Below are 21,526 nucleotides of genomic sequence, written 5' to 3'. Positions count from 1 at the left end.
CTTTTGTTGTATCCCAAACAACTGAAACCTTACCTGGGCCAGCGAGGGGTGATAACGACGCGGCACCCCCTCCATACACCGACTCTTCATCCTCTCCTCCATTGACCGTCTGCCAGCTGTTCACCGCTACTTGTCTATCGACCCTCATCTTTCCACCATGGTGTCCTTCTCCTGCGAGGTACTTACTTGAGCCCCATGTCCATATTCTCCCCACCATTGGCCCCTTCCCTGGAGATGCATTGAAGGCTTACTGTGACGGTCTAGGGCTGTGGAGACGTCCTCACAAAGAAGAAGCTTGACGGGCATCGTAACCAATGCTATGGCGCTTCCTTTACCTGCCTCGACTGCATGGTCCACTTCCCAGGAACCTCGTACAAATCTCATACGGTACGCATCATACCTTTCTTGCCCTACATGGCGACCCATTGCTGCTAGAACAGCACGCTGCGACTGTTGCAACTTGTGCGCCCGCGTCGCGCATTGCGCCGTATTCAATTTTTCACCCTTCGCAGTCGCTAACTGACACATGGTAGGCCTGCATAACCGAAGACCAAAAGTACCAGGGCAAACTCTACAAAGAGAAGAAGAAGGGCCCGCAACAGAAGAGAGACAGCGCCTACCACGACAACTCTCAAGCCATCACTCCTCACAACGCATCCGTCGAAGAAGCGCGCAATGATGACAACGCCGTCGCAGTCGTGGATGCCCCGCCTCGTGCGCCCACTCCTCCGCCAGCGGCGCACTCTCTAGGCTATCACCAGCAAGAGGCTATTGAGGCTCCTAATGTCTTCGATTTCCTTGACCCCTCGTCGACACCCAATGTTCCGAGAACGAGCGCGCCCATCAACGAAGCGCGCATGCTTGAAGACAGTCAGCCACCTGCATACGAGGAGCAGTACATGCCTACAATCGCCGACGTCATGAAGTTCCAGGTGCCCGACGACGACGAGTCCTTTGCACAAAACGGCTTCTCGTACGGGAACGAGCAAGTTCGTCCTTCCAATGAGCGCTACGACTCGTACACTACACCTGCCTCCAAGTCAAAGCACTCGAGGAACAAGTCGCGCGACACGGATGTTGAAACCACGTCGAAGAAAACCGATCGCAAGCGCAAGCGCAATTCGCCCAGTGAACTCGATATGTCGCTAGTCCGCGCCCAGGAGGAAAGAGACACTATGATGGCAGATGCGCCCGCGACGCTTCACTCTGGTCTCACTGGAGGGCTGAACAGACTGCTTGCCCGACCTGAGTTCCCACCTTCGCCGGATGACTCTGGTGACTATGTCAACTCGCCTCTGAGCCCCATGAAACGCGCCAAGCAGGGTAACTCGAAGGCTCTTATGCGCGCGCAGCGAGAATACGAGGCGGAGCAAGCTAAGCAGCGCAAGGCTGACACCAAGGCTCGTGAGCAAGCAGAGAAGAAGGAAAAGGACAGGGGCCGCGATAAGGAGCGCAAAGAGCGCAAGGCTAGCACTGCTCTCGTCAAGATCAGGCCCAAGAAGAAGCGCGAGGATTCTACAACTGAGGTTCGCCGAGTCCGTCGTCGGCAATACTCGTCTTCTGTGTCGCCACCACCGCGCGAGAGCAAAGCGGTCAAGGCCATTGAGTACCATCGTTCGGCAACAAACTCTCCGGAGCCAGATGGCCAAGGCCAGCTGATTGTGCGGCCCACCGGAGACGTGGCACCTATCTCTTCGCCTGCAGGACTGTTCATGTCCTTCATCACCAAGGGTCCAGACTCCGAGCGCGGCATGAGTGTCAACAAGGCTCTGAAACGGTATCATCGCGAGCGTCACGAGCACCATGCCCGCGCGCCCTCCAAGGCTGATGACGAGAAAGAGCTCTGGAAGGATCTACGTCTCCGAAGAAATGATAGGGGCGAGATTGTTCTATTCTATGCTCCTAACGAGGCTTCGTGACTAGACGGGGATCCGGATCTCGACATTATCGTCCGCATGCGCGCGTGGTCTTGTTCTGATCCGACACCAAGTCAGGGATCTGATGACATGATCGATGTCTGACTACAATGGGGGAAAAGGTAGTTTCGTGGTCGACTCTTGTACGATACCATGCTGCTCCATACGTTTCTTCCTTTTAGATGATACCCGACATCAAGTCAAAGGTTATTTCGGGTGGGCTCGGTGTATCTGTTCCTGTACATGTCTTGCTTAGGATTCGGCTTCTTCTGTTGTATCTCATATTCGCATGTCTTATTGTCCGCATATACGTACTGTCACGGCCATACTTTGTCTGCGTTGCTTGCTTTGGTATCTTTTGGCCAAATTACTTGCCCTAATACTCCTTTGGGCTGGACCCGCTCCGTCATTTCGGCGTTGGGTCCTCAAGTATAATTATGTTGAGTTCTGCAACACAGTCGCATCCGCTCTCGCTTGGTGACTTGATGAAATGGCTGTTGAAGGATCCTATCGTGTCATACCCGAGAAGTCGGGCATGCAGTTGTCTCTGCGCAATTGACGATTTCAAAGCAGAGTACGTCAGTGTATTGTTTGAGCCGAAGGGGAAGTGAGTGCGCAGAGCCGCAAACACATGCAAAGAAAGAGTGAGGCTCGCTAGCTACATATCTGTACGAGTGGAGTGCATGCATACCAGCACGTACTACTGCAGCATCTAGTGCAGGGACAAATTGATGAGCCCACGGCGCAGCTGCTCTGCCGGCTGTAAGGCACTTTGTCAGGCTGCTTCTTGCTTGGCGATGTGTAGGGCGTTGGTCTGAAGGGGTGTCATTTACTCAACACGGCTAGACGTTCGCTTGACCTGATCACCCCATCTACGTGTTCACGGTAATCTGGGGGAGGGCGTCAAGGACAAGCTCCCTCATAGCCGAGGTCAGGGATTCCGCGTAGCAGTCCTGCTATCGCGCGCGAAAGAAAGCAAGACACTGCATCCGAAAGGGTCAAGGTGTTGGTCCAGCTCGGCAAACGTAGGCTTTACCATACCGAAATGCCTCCGCATACCCAGTATAGGCAGCCGTCCTTTCTACACCTTACACAGCGACGTCTAACAGATGTCGAACTGCGCAACGGAAGTGGATTACTCGATTACCTATTGTGGAGGAACATGTGCATGGCCGGAGATTATTCGACTGGCCGCACCGCTCACAGCCACAATGAGGCGAAGTCTTTCCAGAAGCCTGCCTTCTTAGACATGGTGTACCAAAATCGCGCAGATGTGTCGAACCGGCCGACTGGCGCTAGGTTGCACGTCGCTCACGTCTCCCATGCTGATTCGATGTTAATTTGTTAGTATACAGCGGGGAGAACTACCCGGCAAAGCACGGTGACAGGGCTACCACAGATTGAGTTGACCGGCCGCCACGCTGCAGACTCGCGCATGGTCAGATGGCACTGCCGACCAGCCCCAAGACATCATACCTTCGACACAAAGCTTCCAGCACCAACGGCCCGCGGCCATTTACATGCAAGTTCTAGTCATTGACTAATAAGCAGCTACAACGTGATAAGGCCATTGACGACTACTCGTCAATTGCCCTGGCGGCCTCTGATGCAAGGCAGTCAAGTCAGCCGCACCCTGACATTGCCCCAACTTGCGCGTGGAATATAACTTTGGCCACCTTGCAGCCTGGAGAAATTAATTGGTGTTACTCAGACAGCTATCGTCTTCCGGCGCAACATTCCAGCTTCCGTACTCTACACGCTGTCATCGCTCATCGCATGAGACCCTCAGCGAAGGGGTGAACCTTACGGCCTTCATCCACTCTTGGTTGTTCCTTGCCCTTCAGCCTGACACACAACACCGTTGATCCACCTGAAGAATGTCTCGCTTTCCGTATATCAGCTCCCTGAACGAAAGCTGGCAGGAGCTCGTTGATTGGGACGATGAACTGTATGACCCTCTTTTCCAAGGAGAAACCAGTTATACAAGGGCTCAAGAAGGCAGCTACGTTGCGGGCCACCAGCTATCGGAAAGCTACACGTCCGAGCCTACATATTTAGTATCAGCACCTCCTTCGGTCGTTGACGAACCTCCGTCACTCGAGTATACGGTTTCCGGCCCGCCATCAATCCTAGATGGACAGTCATCGTTCGAACATGCAAATGGAACTTCACTGTCCTTTGACACCATATCAACTTCTCCGCTAGCTGTCCAAGCAGATAGTCAGTACTTTGGATCGTTTGGTGCGTGCGACAGCAGCCTCCTATCACCGTTAGGTGCTATCAACGACTCGCCTATCTTGGATACACGCTACGATCGTATCCCGGAAACCTTCACCCCTGGTTCTCTCGAGAGCACAACTGAAACCGTCTTCAACCCCTATGTTACGGACTCTTCCCATTCCTTCAGTGGTCTGGATGTGAGAGCCTCCCGATTGTTCTCGAATCTTGGTACATGGGCAGATCAGCCACGGATCATCGAACCGATCGCAGAAGATGATGGGGGCAGAGCAGAAGTCGAGCCGATTGCCATTCCAAATTCTTTTTCGCAGAACTACAATTCGGCACTGCCGTCTTATCGACGATCAGATGGCGAATATGAGCTACACAATCGCAGCAGAGCCATCACCATTCCTGATGCTACACCTGGACCTACCTACTACAACAACCGAACATCAGCCTCTGCATCAGTACGAAGACCTCCTCCTATACTCTCAGTATCGCCAGTAACTTCACGTTACCCTCGCGGTGTTGCTTTGTCTAGAAGCGCATCGCTTTCTCGACGCAAAGCCTCCACTCCGTCCCCCTCGCCTGACTCCTATGGCTGGGTGTCTTATCACCCGAACCCTTTGACGCACCGATTAGCACCCACGAGCACAGAGGGTATGCCAGGTCGGGCTCCCAAAGGGCGGAAGAGAGCCCTGACTGCTGAGCAGCGCCGCCATGCTGCGTTGATGCGGATTGTTGGCGCTTGCTCGAATTGCCAACGACGGAAGGAAAAGTGTGACCCTGGTACTCCGTGCAGAGCTTGTCTCGAACACTACAAAGGGGATTTAGTCAACCACCCTTGTCGAGACCATACTCTTGTTGACCTTTCTGCGGCATTCCTCTCTGACCGCCTAGGTTGGCATCCAACCACTCGGCCCTTGGAATCCTTCGTTCCGGCTGGTAATTTCGAAATTTCAAAAGAGGCTACCTACACGCTTCCTCTAAACTTTGGCTTCGGACCAACGTTTCCTGTCTCGGTACATGCCGTACAACTCAACGACGACAATCCCCTCGTGCACGAGCACATCATTTACTCCTGGCCACCACAGCCCTACACCGGTCCTTCGCACAAGCACGCCGTTCTCCCGGCTGTGCTAACAGCTGATGCACAATACCATTTGCTGAATACATTAGACTCTCACTTGTCGCTACTAGTAGCGCATCACTTCCGTGCGTTCCCGCTATACTGCTCACCGCTGAGGATCCTACGCGATATCTACGTCTTTTCGCGATCTATTCCAGCAAGCTCCCCTCACTACCGCATACTACACCAGGCACTCAAGCTTCTTGTGCTGGTGCACATTGGCGGTGATATAACGCTTCCATCACGCTCAGAGAGCTCCATGTTGGAGCAGCTCATCCGCAGTACGATGGATATACCCCAGGACCTCACTCCTACACCTTGCTTTATTCGTTCGCAATTTGGTGCGATCATGCCCGGCCTTGCTCTTAGCTTGATGAAGGATGTGCTCACATCATTGGAGCAACTTCTTTTGAACAAGGACTGCGACGAGTGGCCCATCGCTCTGGCTGTTCTTACCACTGTCCTGATGACGGTAGAGTCTATTCACTACCACGCTGCGAAACTGCCATATCATAACCGCTACAACGCCACACGCTCACCTTCTACTGAAGAGGACGTAGAAATCGACGATCATGGTGTGAAATCACTACTCGAATTTTATCGCGCGTGCTTCTCTGGTTGCCACGCCAGACTCAGACCAGACTGGGAGGGCGAGTCAATGCAGTCTCACCAGACAGGTACACCCGAAGATGCATTCATCCAAAATTTGCGGGAGGCAATTAAAAAGGCGGAAACATCGAACTACCTGGCAAAGAAAGCCAAAGAGAAGAGGCAAGATGAGGATATGGGGTACTTCTTCGACCGACTCGTCGCGCGCCTCTTTACCATGAGGCCTTGACGAGCAGACTTCCTTTTTCTTATGCTGTCTTCCAATGAGTTCTCTATATTTCTTCGAAGTTATGATCAGATGGTTACCGGCGTTGAAAAGGTGCGATACCCAGCTTTATAGATCGACTGTATTTGTTCTTGGATTACTTGTTGGTGATGTTTGTATGACTGATGCGCCTATGAACATATTCTCATGATGGAACGGCTTCTCGACGACTCCAGTTCGCATTTTTTCCTCTTCCTTTGGTAGCTCTGGCACAGAGTTCCCATTCTCAGACAATTCCAAGAATCGATCAATACTTCATTGCGTTTCGTGCATTGTACGTATCATGGACAGGAAGGCAGTTGTCTCGCTCCAGTGGTCAGGCTTTTACACCATACATCCGCTGTGATGCTAAGACGATAACCCACCTAACACCCATCCACAGTATTGCACAAGCCAATCCCAATACTACAAGCATGACAACAATCATGCGGCCTCGCATCTCGAGCGCATCGCCTATCTCCAGCTTGGCCACTTTCCTGATCTTTCTATGCAGATGCCACGACTTTCTCTTCTTCTGTTTCTTCGGTTTCTCATCGTCTTGTTCGTCTGACCGGGGACCTATAGCGTCATGGGGCTCAACATGTCCAGTGGTCCCCCTTCTACCCCATTTCGAATCATCAGGATCTTGGTAGGGCTCTGGATCGAGCCAGCTGGATGGAGCGAGGTACGCGAGGAGGGAGAAGCTGAGTGAGTGTGCTTCTGTTCGGCGGGCGCGATTGCGGTAGTTGACGAGGAAGAGAGAGAGGAGGAAGGATGTGAACAAGACGGGCGTGAGTATAATCTTGAAGGAGTGTTAGGATCGCTCACACTGTGTTGACATCTCGATATGGCTTACTCGTTTCAGAAGGGGTTCTTGGTCGTCGTTAAGCTCATTTGCTGGAGAAGAGGGCAGCGAGGGTATTGGTGTAGTTGCGAGTTGTTCAAAAGGATCGGGCTTCTTCTTTTTTCTCTGCCGTGTAGATGGAGGCGACGGTGGTGGGCTCGGGGGAAGATGTTGCATATGACGATGGTTGTGTGCTGCAGACATGTTGCTCAAATGAACTTGTGGACTGCAGCAAGCGCATCTAGACTCCAGGAATAATCATTCAAGGTTGTCGATCAGACCATAATACCGAGAACCTGTACAGCAAGGTTGGTAGGTCTTTTTTGGTTAGGGCTTTGGATTTGGAGAGATGAACATCAAGATTGTGGTATTCTTAGGTATGATGCGGCTGAGCTCGGAATGACGATGCGTGCCCACTATCCGTTCATAGGGCTGCTAGCTCGCGTCGACCCGTGTTCCACGCAAGCACCCTGAAAACGATGTCATAATGGGTCCAGACTACGATGCTGATAGCGGGCCCATTTCCTCCCGAACAAAGGTCCCCATCATGAACGAGGGAACGAGGGTCGCGGGGCCTCCCGCGGGGTAGAATACGCGTATACGGGGCACCAGGCAGGTGTACAATCCGTGGGCATCGCCAAGTCGTGTCATATCGGTATTATCCGCAAACTCCATGTTTCGAGATCAACACAAGCATTAGCACAGCCTCGGGCTAGCCTCCAATGTATCCCGGAATCCATTCGCACTCGTTTCTCGCATATTTGGCCGAATGGGGAACGGGATTTAGAGGAGCCCCGACTCGACCGAGTCGCCGAAAGTCCGCTCCAAAACACAGGATAAACTGCTGCCTGGAAAGCCTGGCTTTCTATAAGATTCTGTAGTCAGCAATAGTGCTTTGACGGCCGTTGCGCGGCATTATTCAGCTTCCTTCGCTGACCTAATACACGGCCCTAACGGACGAAATCACCTCCGGACCTCCTCGTTCTGCTTTGAAACCCTATCACCACCAGAAGCTGACGTCTATCCTCTTGCTACTATTGACATCTTTTATCTCTTTCTCGTCGGCCTGATCCGTTTATTCCGCAGGAGGAATCGAGTTGCGGACGCGATTATATAACATCAAACTTCCGTGATCCGGTTTGCTCGTGCAGAGCCGAGTCCGGACGAATTTGTCGTAAGAGCTAGGTTCGCACGATCTGGGTGGTTGGAACACAACGAATCGAGATGCCAAAGGAGGAGACGTTGCCGACACGCAAAAAGATGCGTAAGGGTACGCATAGCTGCTTCGAATGTATGTGGATCCAGTTATTGCCTCGCGTTGAATGATTACTGTTCACCATACTGCTATCCATCACTGTTACTCTCGTCTCGCCTGTGCATCACTACGCCAACCTCAATCTCCACTCTACGTCTCATCATAAGCATAATGTGAGCCTTTCTGATGTAATACAGGTCGCCGCCGCAAGATCCGATGCATCTTCCAACCCGACAACCCGGATGTTTGCTCAGAATGCTTCGCGCGCGGCAGCAGGTGCATCGACCAAGAACATGCCAACCCAGAGGTCATTGTCGATCATAGGAAGAATCTTCGTGAACGAGTATCGCGACTGGAGGCCTTGGTTGATACGTTGCTTGAAGACAAAACTGTAAAGTCAGAAAGCCGCAGTCAAAGTCAGAGCGTAGCGGACACTTCATCACCAAAAGCGCCCACTATCTACCACAAGGATACATTTCCGCCCACTCCTCTTTCTTCAGAAGCTTCATCCAACGTATTCCGATTGCCGGATAATCAGCGTGCCGCTTCGGACCGAGGTCACCACATACCGATCCTCTCTGTATTCGAAGATGCAGTATGTATTTCCACTCTTTGAACCCGATCTGGAAGCTTATTATCTACAGTTGAACGATGCTGAGGCTCAAGCGAAAGCCCGCAATGGCCCTGCACAGAGCTCAACACCAAGGCCCGGCCAAGCGGCTGACGACCGGTACACTGTGGAAAACAGACACGATGACGACATCGCGGCTGGAAACACCATCGCGCATTCTGCCAAACGAGAGAAGTCCAAGCAAGCACTCATTGCCATGCTACCGCCTTACGATCAACTCACCAAACTTTTGAATTCCAACAGTGACTGGTGGCAGACATGGCGGAGGAAATGCAGCGGCACATCTGGTCCTGAGCAAACACTCCCTCAGTTTGCTGCTCAGGCTCTGACAACTGGAAACATCGGAGCTATTGCTACTGTTGTTTTGTCGGTTGGTATATGCTCATCGGAGAACGATGACGATGTCGAACGCTACATCGAGGCTGTGGACCGATGGTTCCTGTCTGACGACGAGTATGCCGCAAGCTTGGAGGGTCTAGAGTGTCTGATCCTGAAATCCAAGTGGTACGCGGATGTAGGCCAACCACGAAGAGCTTGGATCGCATACCGGAAAGGCTTAATGTATGCCCAGCTCATGGTAAGTTCATGCATTCCTAGATTGTCGTCCAGCATTGACTTATACGAAAAAGGGACTGCATCGCAAGCGCACATCCTCCGCTCCACACGAGAGCATCTGGTGGGCTATGTACCATGGTGACCGTTTCTTGTCCCTCTTGCTGGGTCTGCCGTACGGGATTAGCGATGCACACTGCGACTTGACCATGCCTGAGATTAGCGAAGGCCCTTACATTCATCCATTGATTGGCATCACAAAGCTCTCACAGCTCGCAGGCAGGGTCATCGATCGAAACCAGGGAGTTGCCGAGCAATCTTTTGCCTGGGCGCTACAGCTGGACCAAGAGCTCGAGGACTTGTGGAAGAGGTTCGATCCAGCGTGGCTCGACTACACGGAGTTACTTGCTGACGCGGAATCGAATGCGGCGGAATTGCGAGAGCGAATCATGGGTCAGATGATCTTCCATCAGATCCGTGTATACCTGCACTTGCCCTTCATGCTCAAGGCGGCGTCAAACTCGCGCTTCTCATACTCAAAAACTGCATGCTTGAACGGCTCGCGAGAAGTCCTACGGTTATATCAGTCTCTACGAACCGGACACATCCAGCCACTTTACGAGTGCAAGGCCATCGACTTTATCGGTTTCACGGCCGCAGTTCTTGTCATAATCGGTCTTCTCAACTTCGGCATGGTCTCACAGTCTTCGAGTAGCGGTCCCACGCCCAAGGATATCGAAGAAGACGTACGCCTCATCGAGGTCAGCATCGACATCTTCCATCGCGCGTCGAGCGAAAAGGGAGGCAAAGTAGCCGCGCAATCCGCACAGGTCCTCGAGAAGATGTTGGGCAAATTCAAAGGCACGAGCCTCGACCATGAGGGATGCGGCGACCAATCCGACTTTGTCATTCCATACTTTGGTACCATATCTATCAAGAGAGGGGGCCAGTTAGTCAAGAAGATGCCACCGGCTTGCTCCCCCAGCATGGTGAGCTCCAGGTCACCAGCTACATCAGCACAACTCTACACACCCACGTCAGAGAAGCCGTCGCAGTCTTCTGCATCAGACATCTTCTCGCAACCTACACAGTCCCTTAATGTCACGCCAAAGACGTCCATCTCCGCTGGCACCGGTACTTCGGCTTTCAATCTCACCGATGCGTCGCCCTTTGTCTCATATGATGGCTTCTACAATTGGAACAACATCAACGCAGACGACGCGTCGGCAACAGGCGCTGCTGCATCAGGCACGTTCAACTCACAGATCAACGACGATAGCATGAACAATTTCCCTCTCCCAACGAACAACTTCTCATGGCAACACATGCCCATGGATATCGATCAGGATTGGTCTTGGTTTTTGAACGATGCGCAAACGACGCAAGGGATGGGTACCGCCGGCGGTGCTCCAGCTCCCACTGTACCGCTTGACTTCAATGCGCAAGGTTTCCCTGGCTTTGGTTAAGCGAATTACATGAGGGCTGGCGTTTACTGGGATGCACGTACGTTTGCTATGAGAGACTAGCTGTGTGCGAGAAAAGTGTAGGGCAATGTAAGATATTAGAAGCATCTGGACGGGCGCGTCCATGAGATCAGTTGGGTCCAGGTGGTATGGTTATTCAAGGTGTTTTTGATATCCTGGCTACCTAGATGCCACTCCACTCTCGCTGACAGTGTGCGAGAGAATTGATTTTTTCTGTTTACAAAATGACTCGAGTCCATAAAGCTGTGCCTACAAAGTCCAGATGACAACCCTTCCGTCCACGCCAGTAGAACTGATCTTGGTGACACCGCTTCCACTCTCCTCAAAGCTACGGATAGTGTTGATGGTATTCTGGTGGACAGTCTTGAGCTTGGTGTCATCCGTGCCCGACTTGCCCTTGAGATCCATCTGCCTGAACATGTTCAGTGCGCTTTCCTCACGCTGGTCAGAAAGACCAGGTCGGCTCTTGGCCTCCAGGCTTCCAGCAAGCTTCCAGCCAGACTCGTCGCCCTGCAGACGATAGGCCTCGCAGTTGTATCCCGCAGCAATGATTTCAGCTTCAGAGGTCCAGACTAGGGACATGAAGGGCAGCACTTGAGTGCTGACACTAAGGATAGCACGGGGGGCCTCCTCAGGACCGCTAGGGTAGACGACGGTGAGGGTGCTGTCGTGGGATGCGAAAGCGAGGGCGTTACCCGACGGAGAGAAGGCAACGCTGTGGACCCAACCTGCAGTGTTGTTCAGGTACTCGCCGCACACGGTATTGAAGGGTAGACGCTCCCCCCATGCTGAGGGCTCTGGACGCTCGTCGACGCCCTTGACAAAGGAAGAGAGTACACGAGCATGTCCATCGGTCGATCCTGCAGCGAGCAAGACAGAGTTGGGGTGCCAGGATACACAGGTGATGGTGGAGCGGATGGGCTTCTTGATGTGCTTGGAGACCCACCAGTTGTCCTCCTCTTCGAAGTAGCAGACGGGGATCAGGCGAGCACCAGAACCGACTGCGAACTTGGTCTCGGAGGGAGCCCAGCGAACACAGGTAGCAGCGCGGTTGATGCGGAGAAGCACCAGTGTAGGCTTCCATCCCTGCGGTGACGGCTCCCAAACGTAGGCATTGCGATCTGTCCCATTGATTAGCTGCCTGTTGCAAGCCAGCCGATAGCTCCAAGCTTACCCTGCGAGCACGTCACAATCTTGCCAGAGTTGGGGGCAATGTCGACACCCGTGACTGTCTTGTCGTGGCCTGTCAGCTCATCCTTGAGCTTGTATCCGCTGCCCGTCTTCTGGAAGAGGTCGACGTTGTTCTCGCGGGCTACAGCGAGCGTCTGGCGGTCGGCGGAGAAGGAATGGTCCGCAATGGGGTGGTGGAAGAGGTGGTGGACTTCGGGGCCGGACATGGTGGAGGGGATGGTAGGCGTGCTGTAGGAGACTCTCTACTACTGCCAGTTGGTGTTTTGGGCTGTAAGCTTGTGGAGCTCTGGGAGACTTGGTGACGTGGGGCTGCTGGCCGCCGTGCTGCGGGTGTTTAGCGCCGTCTTGGCTTTCCCGAAAATCACGGCAACTGCAGCTTCGACATCAACGCGAATTGGGGGTTTTTGCTGCGCGACACGCAATTCCGCACACAGTATGTTGTATGCCAGTCCTTGATGTATGTATTGATGCTGAACATGTAGCAGCAGCCGCCATCATGATCCTCAGACGCCCTCTCCTCAATGCGACCTCCGCAGTGTCAGCATCCAAGACATGCGTGCGGAATCTCCAGCACTCAATCCCTATGCGCCCTGTCCCGAAGCCAATACCATTCATTCCCGACCATACCGCTTTTCTCAGCGCAATCGGTCGCGGCCTCTCCGCACACGCAACCAAGATACCGTCCTGGGAAGCCCTCTTCACACTCACATCACCGCAACTGAAGGAACTTGGTGTAGAGCCAGCACGCTCAAGACGCTACCTGTTACAGTGGCGAGAGAAGTACAGGAATGGTGAATATGGCATCGGAGGCGACTGCAAGCACGTTACAGATGGAGTGGCAGAACTCAAGGTTGTAGAAGCACCAGTACCGCCAAATCCACAACTCGGCAACACCATAAGTCCTCGCTCTGCGGCTGCAACAGCCACACATGACCCAGGAACGAGGAAACTGGTTGTCAATGTACCAGTCGGCGCCGAAGCGCCAGTCGAACCCGTTGAGACATTACCCAAGGTACAAGGCGTTATTGTAAAGGACGCCAAGACGATCAAGGGCAGCTTTGTGGAGCCAGTCAAGGGAAGTGGAGGTCTACGAGCACGGATACGACTGCAAGAGGGCATCTGGGAAGTAAGGAGGGGACACAAGGTCGATGGTGGAGAGAGAAGAAAGGCAGAAGTACGAGCCAAGAGAAGGGCGGCGGAAAACAAGGAGAAGCGGGGTTGATATGGTATGAGAATGTGAGCGAGTAAATACCGATTCTTGTACAATGAGTATTATTAAATGTGAAACTACATGTTCCATGTCAGAGGCCGTCGACGGCAGTTCAGGTACTCCATGACCTGTACAACCACGGCCCTGATAGTCCTAACTCACATCGTTCCATGATTTTATCCACTGCTCAAATAGGCTCACACCAGAACTTGATCAAGTGCTTGCTTCTCATTCGGAGTGCATACGTACCCTACTGGGAGCCGTGACTAAGAACAGAGAAGTTGTCAGACAATTTGACAAGGTGTCGAGAGAAAAGTAACGGGCTAGGATGATGTTGTCCAGGACGGCACCATCTCGTTGCAAGATACTCAAGGCAGTCTAGACTGAATTGAATTCATCTAGCAGGAAGACATTATCACACGCCGAAGTAACGCGGTAACACCACATCCTGCAAAACAGCTTGAGACAACAAAGCTCATAACAACGATCCTGCTTTCAAGTCAGCGAACTGATCCTCAACCTATAAAGACTATCGAAAATGCCCTGCAATAGCTCAGGGAGTAAGTTTTCGCACACCAAAACCACGTGTTCGGGTTATCTGCTGCGAAGTATCTGGGAAGGCGCACTCGTGGGAGATTAATCCATGAGGGACGTCGCATCATCTTTGCTAGTAAAAGGGCTTAGGGAACGTGTTCAACTATACTTACTAGCTTTTGGAATATACAGCAGTCATGTCTAGTCTTCACTGCCTACATGTATACATGTAATGTGAGCGAAGCTTCTCATGTACCTAGTTTATGAGACGCAAGCTTGGACTAACGAGCGTAGATGGAGCACCGTCAATTTTTGGATAGAGAAAGAAGTCGATTGTTGTCTCCCACGACCATCTGGTATGGAAAGGGGTACGTGTATACACGAAAAGACTTGTGGTTTGCGGGTGGATGTTGAGGTCGTGGTTGCCTATCCAGATATGTGACATCAAGCGGATACGACGCTAGTCCCAATCGCGAACAACGTTGTTCCTGTTCTTATCTCCCCCAAGACACAGCAAAGGGCTGAGCTGAGAAAGACAAGGACACCTAGACCCTTTAGCACGTCTCCGGAAATGGCTGCATACTATTGACTGCGCCCCTGCCGCACCGTTGTATACGAAGGCCAAAAAAACTAGCTCCCGTACTCCCTTTTCCACCTCAGCTGCGCCATGGCAAACGATAACGCCTCCCGTTCGTTGCCGTTGCCGTTGTCACTAAGACAGACTCACCCCACCATTAGGCCAATATGTCAGTGAGGGGTAAGTTGAGTTAGATATCCGGTTGCGTGTTTATATGAAAATAAACACATGGGAACTGGGCTTTGCTTGATGGTAATATATTCTCTACCTCATCTGCTCACCATTGGGCTTTCGCTTTCCTCCAAGATCTAAGAGTTACGTTGTATATACAAGATGGTTAGGAAATTGTTTGTATGGCGAACAGGCCTTTGATGCTGATAGCAAAACTCCATGTATGCAGAACGCAAGGAAATCGAGAACGCCATTGTATGCAAAGAAAGGGATTAACCAGTGATGTGTTCAGCTCAAAATCGCGCTGCATGAGTCTTCGTATATCATCGACCTTTTTCTGTCCTCTGTCTCTCTGTCCCGTCTCCTTTCCTTTCTGTTGATTATACCATTATTCCTTCAGCTGTACAATGCGATATTAATACTTTCTGATTGCTACTAGTGACCACTACAGCAACCAGCACTAGCGATGTTACACTACGAGCTCTTGCCCGCCTCGAAAACTTTGGTCATGAAGTCGTCGACATCAAGGTCAATCTTCTTTTCCCGCAGTATCTTCGCAACTTGCGCCGCGTCACCTTCCATACAGCTGCCTTCTAGTATACTAAGTATGGCGACTGCAGCCCGCGGAAGGTTCTTGTCGCCCTCGATCGTGTATATGTCCATGATGCGCGCAGCATGTTCGACACCCAGACGACCGCAGAACAAGGAGCCGAGTGTGTGGAAGAGGTAGTCTCTGGGTTCGACTCGCAGCGTCTCTAATCGTTGTGCCAAACTGGGTGCTTTCTTCGACAGAACGTGAAGGGTTGTGGAGTAGGCGGCATGTATGGCGTTTTGATCGTGGATGAGGAAAGACAGAGGTAAAGGACGGTTGAGCAGGTTGCACAGAGTGATGAAGGCTTGCGGCGCGCCTTGGTTCAACAGGAGCAATGCGGCGATGTGATGTATGTCGAACTTTGAGTGCGGGATGTCTGGGCGGTACATCGAGTAAGCTAGGCATACATCGACAAGGTCTCGATGTAGCGGTTGCTCGTCCTCTGCCTCCTGTGATGTCCGTGCGGAGAACATCTTGAGGTCCGGGAACACGGCCTGGGTGCTTTCGACAATGTAGACATAACGGCCTCCGAGCGCTTCGTGACCATGCGTCTTGACTTCCTTGCGTGCTTTCTCCAAGGCAATGTTATACGTTGCTTCCGTGACCTCGAGATCATTTCCGATTGCCATCTGCCAAACCTGGCCTCGCAACCGTGGTGGGATTCCGTTCCACCACATCTTCCTGTGTGAGGCGCGAAGTTCTGGATTTGTCATCTCAGTGGCCCAATTTGGTAACAGTAAGCTCGACCAATACTCTGCCTTGATGCGAGAGGCCTTTTCACGAGCTATGGCCTCTTCTTGGGCGCGTTGAGCCTCGAGACGTTCTGCGACTGTTAGTCATGTGATTCTCTAGGTCTCAATTTGAAGGCATAAATGACTTACCAGCTTCCTCGATGCGAGCCAACATGCGCTGGTACTCCTTGAGGTGCTTCTTCTCTTCCTTGGGGTTCTTGGGAGGAAGCCATGAAGGTCGGGTCCGCGAGAGATACTTTTGCTTCTCAACCGATGGCTGAAAAGGATCGATCAGAGGATCGCTCTTGCGGACGGGTGGGAGTGCCGGCTTTTTGCTCTTGGGTTCTGGCTGACTTAAGGATGCTGATCGTGTAAGACCGGGCTGTTGTCTCGAAATTTCTTGCTTTCGCTCCTTCTCAGATTGGAATTCTTCCAGTTTTCCGGTGAGAAACTTGGCATCTGTGTCTAGTGCTGTGTACGTCTCTACCCACGTGTTCTGCTGTGTCGCCGACTGCGGAGATACGCCTCTACTGGAAACGTTTGGGGAAGGAGTCCTCTGGGAAACGCGCGATACAGAAGGCGCAGGAGAAGTCCTGGACGACCTTGAAGACGAGGACACCAAGGCATCAGGGTTGGGTGACGCCAAAGGCGGGCTCTCGCCAACCCAGGACTCGGGCGACCGATCCATGGTGGGACGTGGCGAGATGGGGATATTCCAAATGACAGCATCCTCGGGAAGCTCATCGTCTTCATCGTCGCACTCAGCCTCCCTTTCCTTTACAGTTTTTCTTTTTGAGTCCTGCCACGACGCCCTCCTCGAGCCCAAACCGGGCGACGGCAAAACCTCGTTCCGAGAGCTTTTGCGAGACAGGGTGCGCGGGGCTGAAGCAGATTTGTGCGTGTTGGATGGGGATGGTGATCGGGAGGAGCGTTGAGGGGCGGCGAGGCTCAGGCTCGAGAGGGATGGGACAGAGGGCGAAGTGAAGCCTCTCCTGGCCTGTTGCTTGCCTGGGGCGGAGAGCTGGGCCTGTTGTCGCACGGCATGGTTGACGGGGCCCTTCAAGCTCGGGTACTTTGGCTTGGTTGCGCCGGTCAGGTCGCGGAAGGAGTGGGCCGAGTGGGAATGCGGGAGGCTCCTGTTGGAAAGCGAGGCTCGCGGGGCTTCAAAGAGGATGCGATTAGACGGGCTCGCAGGCATGGGGAAGGAGGAGGGCCCACCTGATGCTTCGTCCAGGTTGATGTCCTCAAAGTGCGACAGGTTCTCCGTCGTGCCCATGAAGTCTAGGAGGGTGGACGAGTGGATGCTGGACGACTTGGACGACTTTGAGTTTGTGAGGTCCGGCGGGCTGCCAGGCGGAGCGCCAAACGTTTGCTGGGCATCTTGGGCGTAGGTGAGGGTGGCCATGAGCGGTCGGGGCGGTCTTCGCTGGGTGGAGAGGCGTAGTGGTATGCCAATGCGGTGAGGAAGTCGCTGTTGGGTTGCGCAGCTATCGTCGCGCTCGCAAGGGGCTTTGATCAAGGCAGGCACATAGCTTTGCCCGGAAATAATATACAGCGACTTGTCCTGCGAGATGTAGTGCACGTCGGCGTCGGAAAAGTCGTCGTCTCCAGCTTCGTAGACAGGAGGCAGTCGCTGTTGATGTTGCACCGCCGGCATCTTCGTCGATTTGGCGACGCAATTTGCGGAACTTGCGCTAACCCCTGATGTCGGGGGACAGGGATGGACTCCAATGGTGGGCCTCGCAGTGCTCTGGACCCGTCAGCGGCGCAGAGTGCCTTGGACGAGTTTAATTGCAAGCAGCGGACGAGTCTATGTTGGGAATGGGAACTGGCATGGGGACAAAGGGTGAGAATCTCTGGCGATATGCCAGATGTTGCTTGAAACCACAAAAACGAATACGGGGAGGACTGAGGCAAGTATGCTTCCCCAGCCGGCCCTTGTTCAATGCACCTAGCAACGCGTTTTACGAAGCTGTCCAGCTGTTGGAAGCCTGCATAGTTGACCCCGGCTTGATTGGGATGGGGGTTGGTGTCCCAGCCGTCGCATCTACGCTTGACATCACGATACCACTTCTTGCCGGCCAATCATCTGCTGGGCTCCATGCTTATCAGGCCCAAGTAACGACCCGTCTCTACACTACCGTGCTTTGCTTCAATAGCATAGCGTTCCAACATGCAAGAAAAGACGAATAACGACATCATCCTCTCTGCAGTCCATCCGTCACTCCCGAAGCTGCTGCAGCCAAGGCCCAAGGCTTGCAGTCGCGCCCACATGCCGCCGCTAAACGTGGGCGCTGCGTGGACCCCCGGCACAGATCCTTAGGTTGCTTCTTCCCGAGTTCCTGATCCGTCACCTCTCCCAACATCGTCTTGAAAGCCTATCCTGCAACTTCTTTCTTCACTCCACTGGATTAGTGCATTAAGCTTTCAATGCCAAGTAATTGCCTCCTCCAGCATCTGTCTCTCTGCCATGTCAGAAATGCAACAAGCCGACAGAGACCCTTTCAGCCAGGCTAGTAGCGCGCGGTGCTGTGTCTGCCTGCGCTGAAACACCGTCTGAAAAGCTTTACAAGCCAGCCTATCCCTCTAAATTAGCCCTCGTTGGAAACAGGTAAATACGAGCCCCGCCATGTCATCCTCCAAACCGTGGAGTCGATCTAGCCAAATCGCAGATCGTGCATCCACCCGCATAACTTGTACGACATGGAAGCTTAGCCACACTTACCACTGAAGCTGCCGTCGCGAAATGACGCCCTGCGCAATCTCTGCCTCTCTGCTGCCGCGCCATCGCGAACGGCGCTGTAGCATCACATAGGCTAGCGCAATCATATTATCTACCGTCTCTGCAGTTCCCTTGTCAGCAATTTCCCTCGCTAGCGTAACCGAGCGCAATCACGATCGTCCGTGGCGCAAACTGTGCTCGCTTTTGTGTTATCTGACCATCATCCATTCCACGCGCTGCCTCTTACTGGGCAGCCCTGCATGCGCATCTTGATGGATTTGGACTTCAACACTTCAAATAGGAAAGTTTAGACGTACTGATAAGCAGATTCGAACACGTCGTCCGCACTTTGGATAATGCGCGTGCGTACTCGAGGCACCTCACCGCCGCTTCAACAAAGCTTTGATGCAGGTTCGCTAGTACCGTTGCCACGCTGTTCAACGATTGATCGATCAACATAGCTTTAAGCTGGATTTTAAAAGCGCTATCAAATATCAGCAAAATATTGGACTTTTATTTCCCGTCCCTAGCCTGATTGGCCGGACCTGTATACCGGGTATTGACTTACTTGAGAGCTTTGCGATGGAACGTTTGGCCGGGCATTTTGGTCAGATCTACAGTCAAAGAGTCCTCAACACCTGGACTAATTAGCCCTTGACGGTCATCAATCAAAAATATACATCCAATGCGACGTACCGGTCTTTGTAGGGCGCTCTGTCTTCTTGCTGATCTCCAACGTCGTTGTATCAATGCAGACGCCGCAATACGGGAATTTGCCATCTGAGCCGCTTGTTGATATCCGGGTCCCCTCCTCTGTCATCACGTCAAAGTTCGCCAATGACTTTGAAGGCTTGATTACTACGCCGTATTCTGGATGGTCATTGTGCATGACACGTACGAAGCGCCGCGCGTACTCTTCGTTGATACTGATCAGAAGAAAGTCATCAAGCAGACGAAGTAGCAAAGAGTCGTCATCAAGTGCGAATCCGAGGACATCGCGTTCTAGCTGAGCATAGAAGAAGTTGCACAGGATGCTCGACAGAACAGACCCTTGGGGTATGCCCGTCTTCTGGCGATAGAAGCGCTTCCCGATCTTGACAACATTTCTCTCTATGTGCTCCTGCAGGAGCTGCATCAAATCATCTTTAGTCTCATGCCGTTGTAAGTCGGTGTTGACAAAGATAGTGTTGGCCTTTTTGCCTGCCAGCCTATCTTGCACCAGTTGATTGAAAGGGGTTATATCCGTTGCTGCATCAGTGTGCGGAATGTACTTTTTCAGTGGCATTGGATCCACATGTTTACCATCAAGGCGTTGTAGAGGGGGAAGAGGAGATATCTCCACATGTTTGCCCGTCTTGTAAGCTTGGATCGACATGAGACTGTCGATCATACGCAGTAAGCGTGACTGCGGTATGGTATCGAAGCAAGCCTGCACGTCAACTTTGGCAAAATAAAGCCGAGTGTCGCCAAGTCCCCGTTGTCGCAATGAAGCCTTAAAAGATGCAAGCCTGGGAAACATATCCCCGACAGAGAACAGTGAGCAGCCAAATTGTTCGGGCCGTAGTGACTACATCTGGTTAGCGCCGACAATGTCGTCAACTTTAGCAATATACTGACCTTCTCATAAGTGATCGCATTGAAAGCCGGTGTCATCACCGCGTTTATACTTCGACCAAGCATCGTAGTCCCATACCGCATTACTTGCTGTCTTCTCTTCAGGTTCATGATAGTCCGGAAGCCTTGCCTCTTAGGAAGAAGACGAATGTTACTGAAGCCGAGCTGACGTGCAGATAGCAGTCTTTCCGTGCTTTCCGTTGGCATTTCTTCAAACATGTTCGTACGCAGCTCCAACAGAGCAGGCTCTGCCAATAGTCGCCAGACATCATGGCGGAAGTAGAAAAGCCTGTTCCGGTGTGCGTTGGATTCGGTTACATGGAAGTTCGTGCGAACCAGAGGGATGAGGAAAGAGTCAAAGAGCCAGTAGACGAACTCAAGAAACATCTCTGTGCGTTTGCTCATGTCGGAATTGGAAATTTTTGTGTCGTCGTTGTGGCCGGGTGGGCGCAGCCAGGCTATTTTCGTGATCTGGGATCCGTCAGCACAATTCAATATTCAGGTAGAAGAGTACAGACCTGTATGTTCTGTGTGACCTGATGCAAATTGACCGACTCAAATCTTCGAAGCTCTATGAACTGGTCTACCCAATACATGAGATTGCTTTTGTTGTGTTCGTTACCCCAGAAGCCTTCGGGTATGACCTTAGAGATGACTGCACGACAAAAAGCTGAGACGTGTGCCGCTGGACACGCAAGATCTGTGAAACATGTTTGCTGAACGGTGCGAGTTTCGGACGTATACTGACTCTTCTTTTCACAATTAGTTGTCTTTACGACCGGCTGAATAACGCTCTTCCTCCATTCTGGCTTCGTTGACAAAGGCATCCCCTGCCTGAGTTAGCATGATTTCTCAAAACACAGATCAGTCAGTACGTACCTCGATTGGAGCGTAATGACGAAGCATTTCCATGTACGAACACCGCTGGTTCCGCACTCGAAGTTTCTCAACCAACCTGACAGCGTCACCTCGGAGCCTCTTGGGCGTTCGCTGTTTCCATTTGACTATCTTCTCAGCATTGGTAGCTTCGCTACCCAACTCCCGGCACATTCTACTGTATATGTCTTTCTCGCGCAGTGTGTAGTCCATGAACGGCATGGCGGTCTCACGCGGATCTACCTTGGAGGTGAAGACATTGTGCAAGCCGAATTGACGGGGAAAGATATACCGCATGATGTGTATCGTCTGTTGCTTATCTTCCCGGCTAGGAAAACGATTGAGAACATCTACCAGCCAAGTCAGGTAATTGAAGCATCCGAAGGATAGTAGAGAACGCACGAATGTGGCGCATGCCAAACCT

At 52.4% G+C, this 21,526-nt stretch overlaps 8 protein-coding genes across 8 annotated transcripts; 4 read left to right on the top strand and 4 right to left on the bottom strand.

Annotated features, from left to right (window-relative positions):
- Positions 1–157: 157 nt before the first annotated feature.
- On the top strand, positions 158–1,919 carry J4E82_007480 (uncharacterized protein; the record flags this gene model as incomplete). The annotated part of the gene is made up of 3 exons (XM_051733724.1): positions 158–178; positions 265–387; positions 534–1,919. The coding sequence occupies 3 exons, from the start codon at positions 158–160 to the stop codon at positions 1,917–1,919; spliced, it is 1,530 nt and encodes a 509-aa protein (XP_051586504.1).
- A 1,874-nt stretch (positions 1,920–3,793) lies between these two features.
- On the top strand, positions 3,794–6,103 carry J4E82_007479 (uncharacterized protein; the record flags this gene model as incomplete). Its single annotated transcript, XM_051733723.1, has 1 exon — positions 3,794–6,103. One exon carries the CDS (start codon positions 3,794–3,796, stop codon positions 6,101–6,103), a length of 2,310 nt encoding a protein of 769 aa, XP_051586503.1.
- Positions 6,104–6,455: 352 nt separating this feature from the next.
- On the bottom strand, positions 6,456–7,139 carry J4E82_007478 (uncharacterized protein; the record flags this gene model as incomplete). Its single annotated transcript, XM_051733722.1, has 2 exons — positions 6,456–6,920; positions 6,975–7,139. 2 exons carry the CDS (start codon positions 7,137–7,139, stop codon positions 6,456–6,458), a joined length of 630 nt encoding a protein of 209 aa, XP_051586502.1.
- Positions 7,140–8,222: 1,083 nt separating this feature from the next.
- Positions 8,223–10,866, top strand: J4E82_007477 (uncharacterized protein; the record flags this gene model as incomplete). The annotated part of the gene is made up of 4 exons (XM_051733721.1): positions 8,223–8,232; positions 8,415–8,812; positions 8,862–9,425; positions 9,478–10,866. The coding sequence occupies 4 exons, from the start codon at positions 8,223–8,225 to the stop codon at positions 10,864–10,866; spliced, it is 2,361 nt and encodes a 786-aa protein (XP_051586501.1).
- A 267-nt stretch (positions 10,867–11,133) lies between these two features.
- Positions 11,134–12,281, bottom strand: J4E82_007476 (uncharacterized protein; the record flags this gene model as incomplete). Its single annotated transcript, XM_051733720.1, has 2 exons — positions 11,134–12,005; positions 12,059–12,281. The coding sequence occupies 2 exons, from the start codon at positions 12,279–12,281 to the stop codon at positions 11,134–11,136; spliced, it is 1,095 nt and encodes a 364-aa protein (XP_051586500.1).
- A 290-nt stretch (positions 12,282–12,571) lies between these two features.
- J4E82_007475 (uncharacterized protein) lies at positions 12,572–13,297 on the top strand (the record flags this gene model as incomplete). The annotated part of the gene is made up of 1 exon (XM_051733719.1): positions 12,572–13,297. One exon carries the CDS (start codon positions 12,572–12,574, stop codon positions 13,295–13,297), a length of 726 nt encoding a protein of 241 aa, XP_051586499.1.
- Positions 13,298–15,041: 1,744 nt separating this feature from the next.
- On the bottom strand, positions 15,042–17,547 carry J4E82_007474 (uncharacterized protein; the record flags this gene model as incomplete). The annotated part of the gene is made up of 2 exons (XM_051733718.1): positions 15,042–15,982; positions 16,041–17,547. The coding sequence occupies 2 exons, from the start codon at positions 17,545–17,547 to the stop codon at positions 15,042–15,044; spliced, it is 2,448 nt and encodes an 815-aa protein (XP_051586498.1).
- Positions 17,548–19,176: 1,629 nt separating this feature from the next.
- On the bottom strand, positions 19,177–21,399 carry J4E82_007473 (uncharacterized protein; the record flags this gene model as incomplete). The annotated part of the gene is made up of 4 exons (XM_051733717.1): positions 19,177–19,226; positions 19,309–20,017; positions 20,230–20,697; positions 21,106–21,399. 4 exons carry the CDS (start codon positions 21,397–21,399, stop codon positions 19,177–19,179), a joined length of 1,521 nt encoding a protein of 506 aa, XP_051586497.1.
- Between the last annotated feature and the right edge of the window lie 127 nt (positions 21,400–21,526).

This window comes from Alternaria postmessia, assembly GCF_024291825.1.
Source record: "Alternaria postmessia strain BMP 2775 chromosome Unknown scaffold_51, whole genome shotgun sequence".
NCBI lineage: Eukaryota > Fungi > Ascomycota > Dothideomycetes > Pleosporales > Pleosporaceae > Alternaria > Alternaria postmessia.
This window is presented reverse-complemented; position numbering and strand designations above follow the sequence as displayed.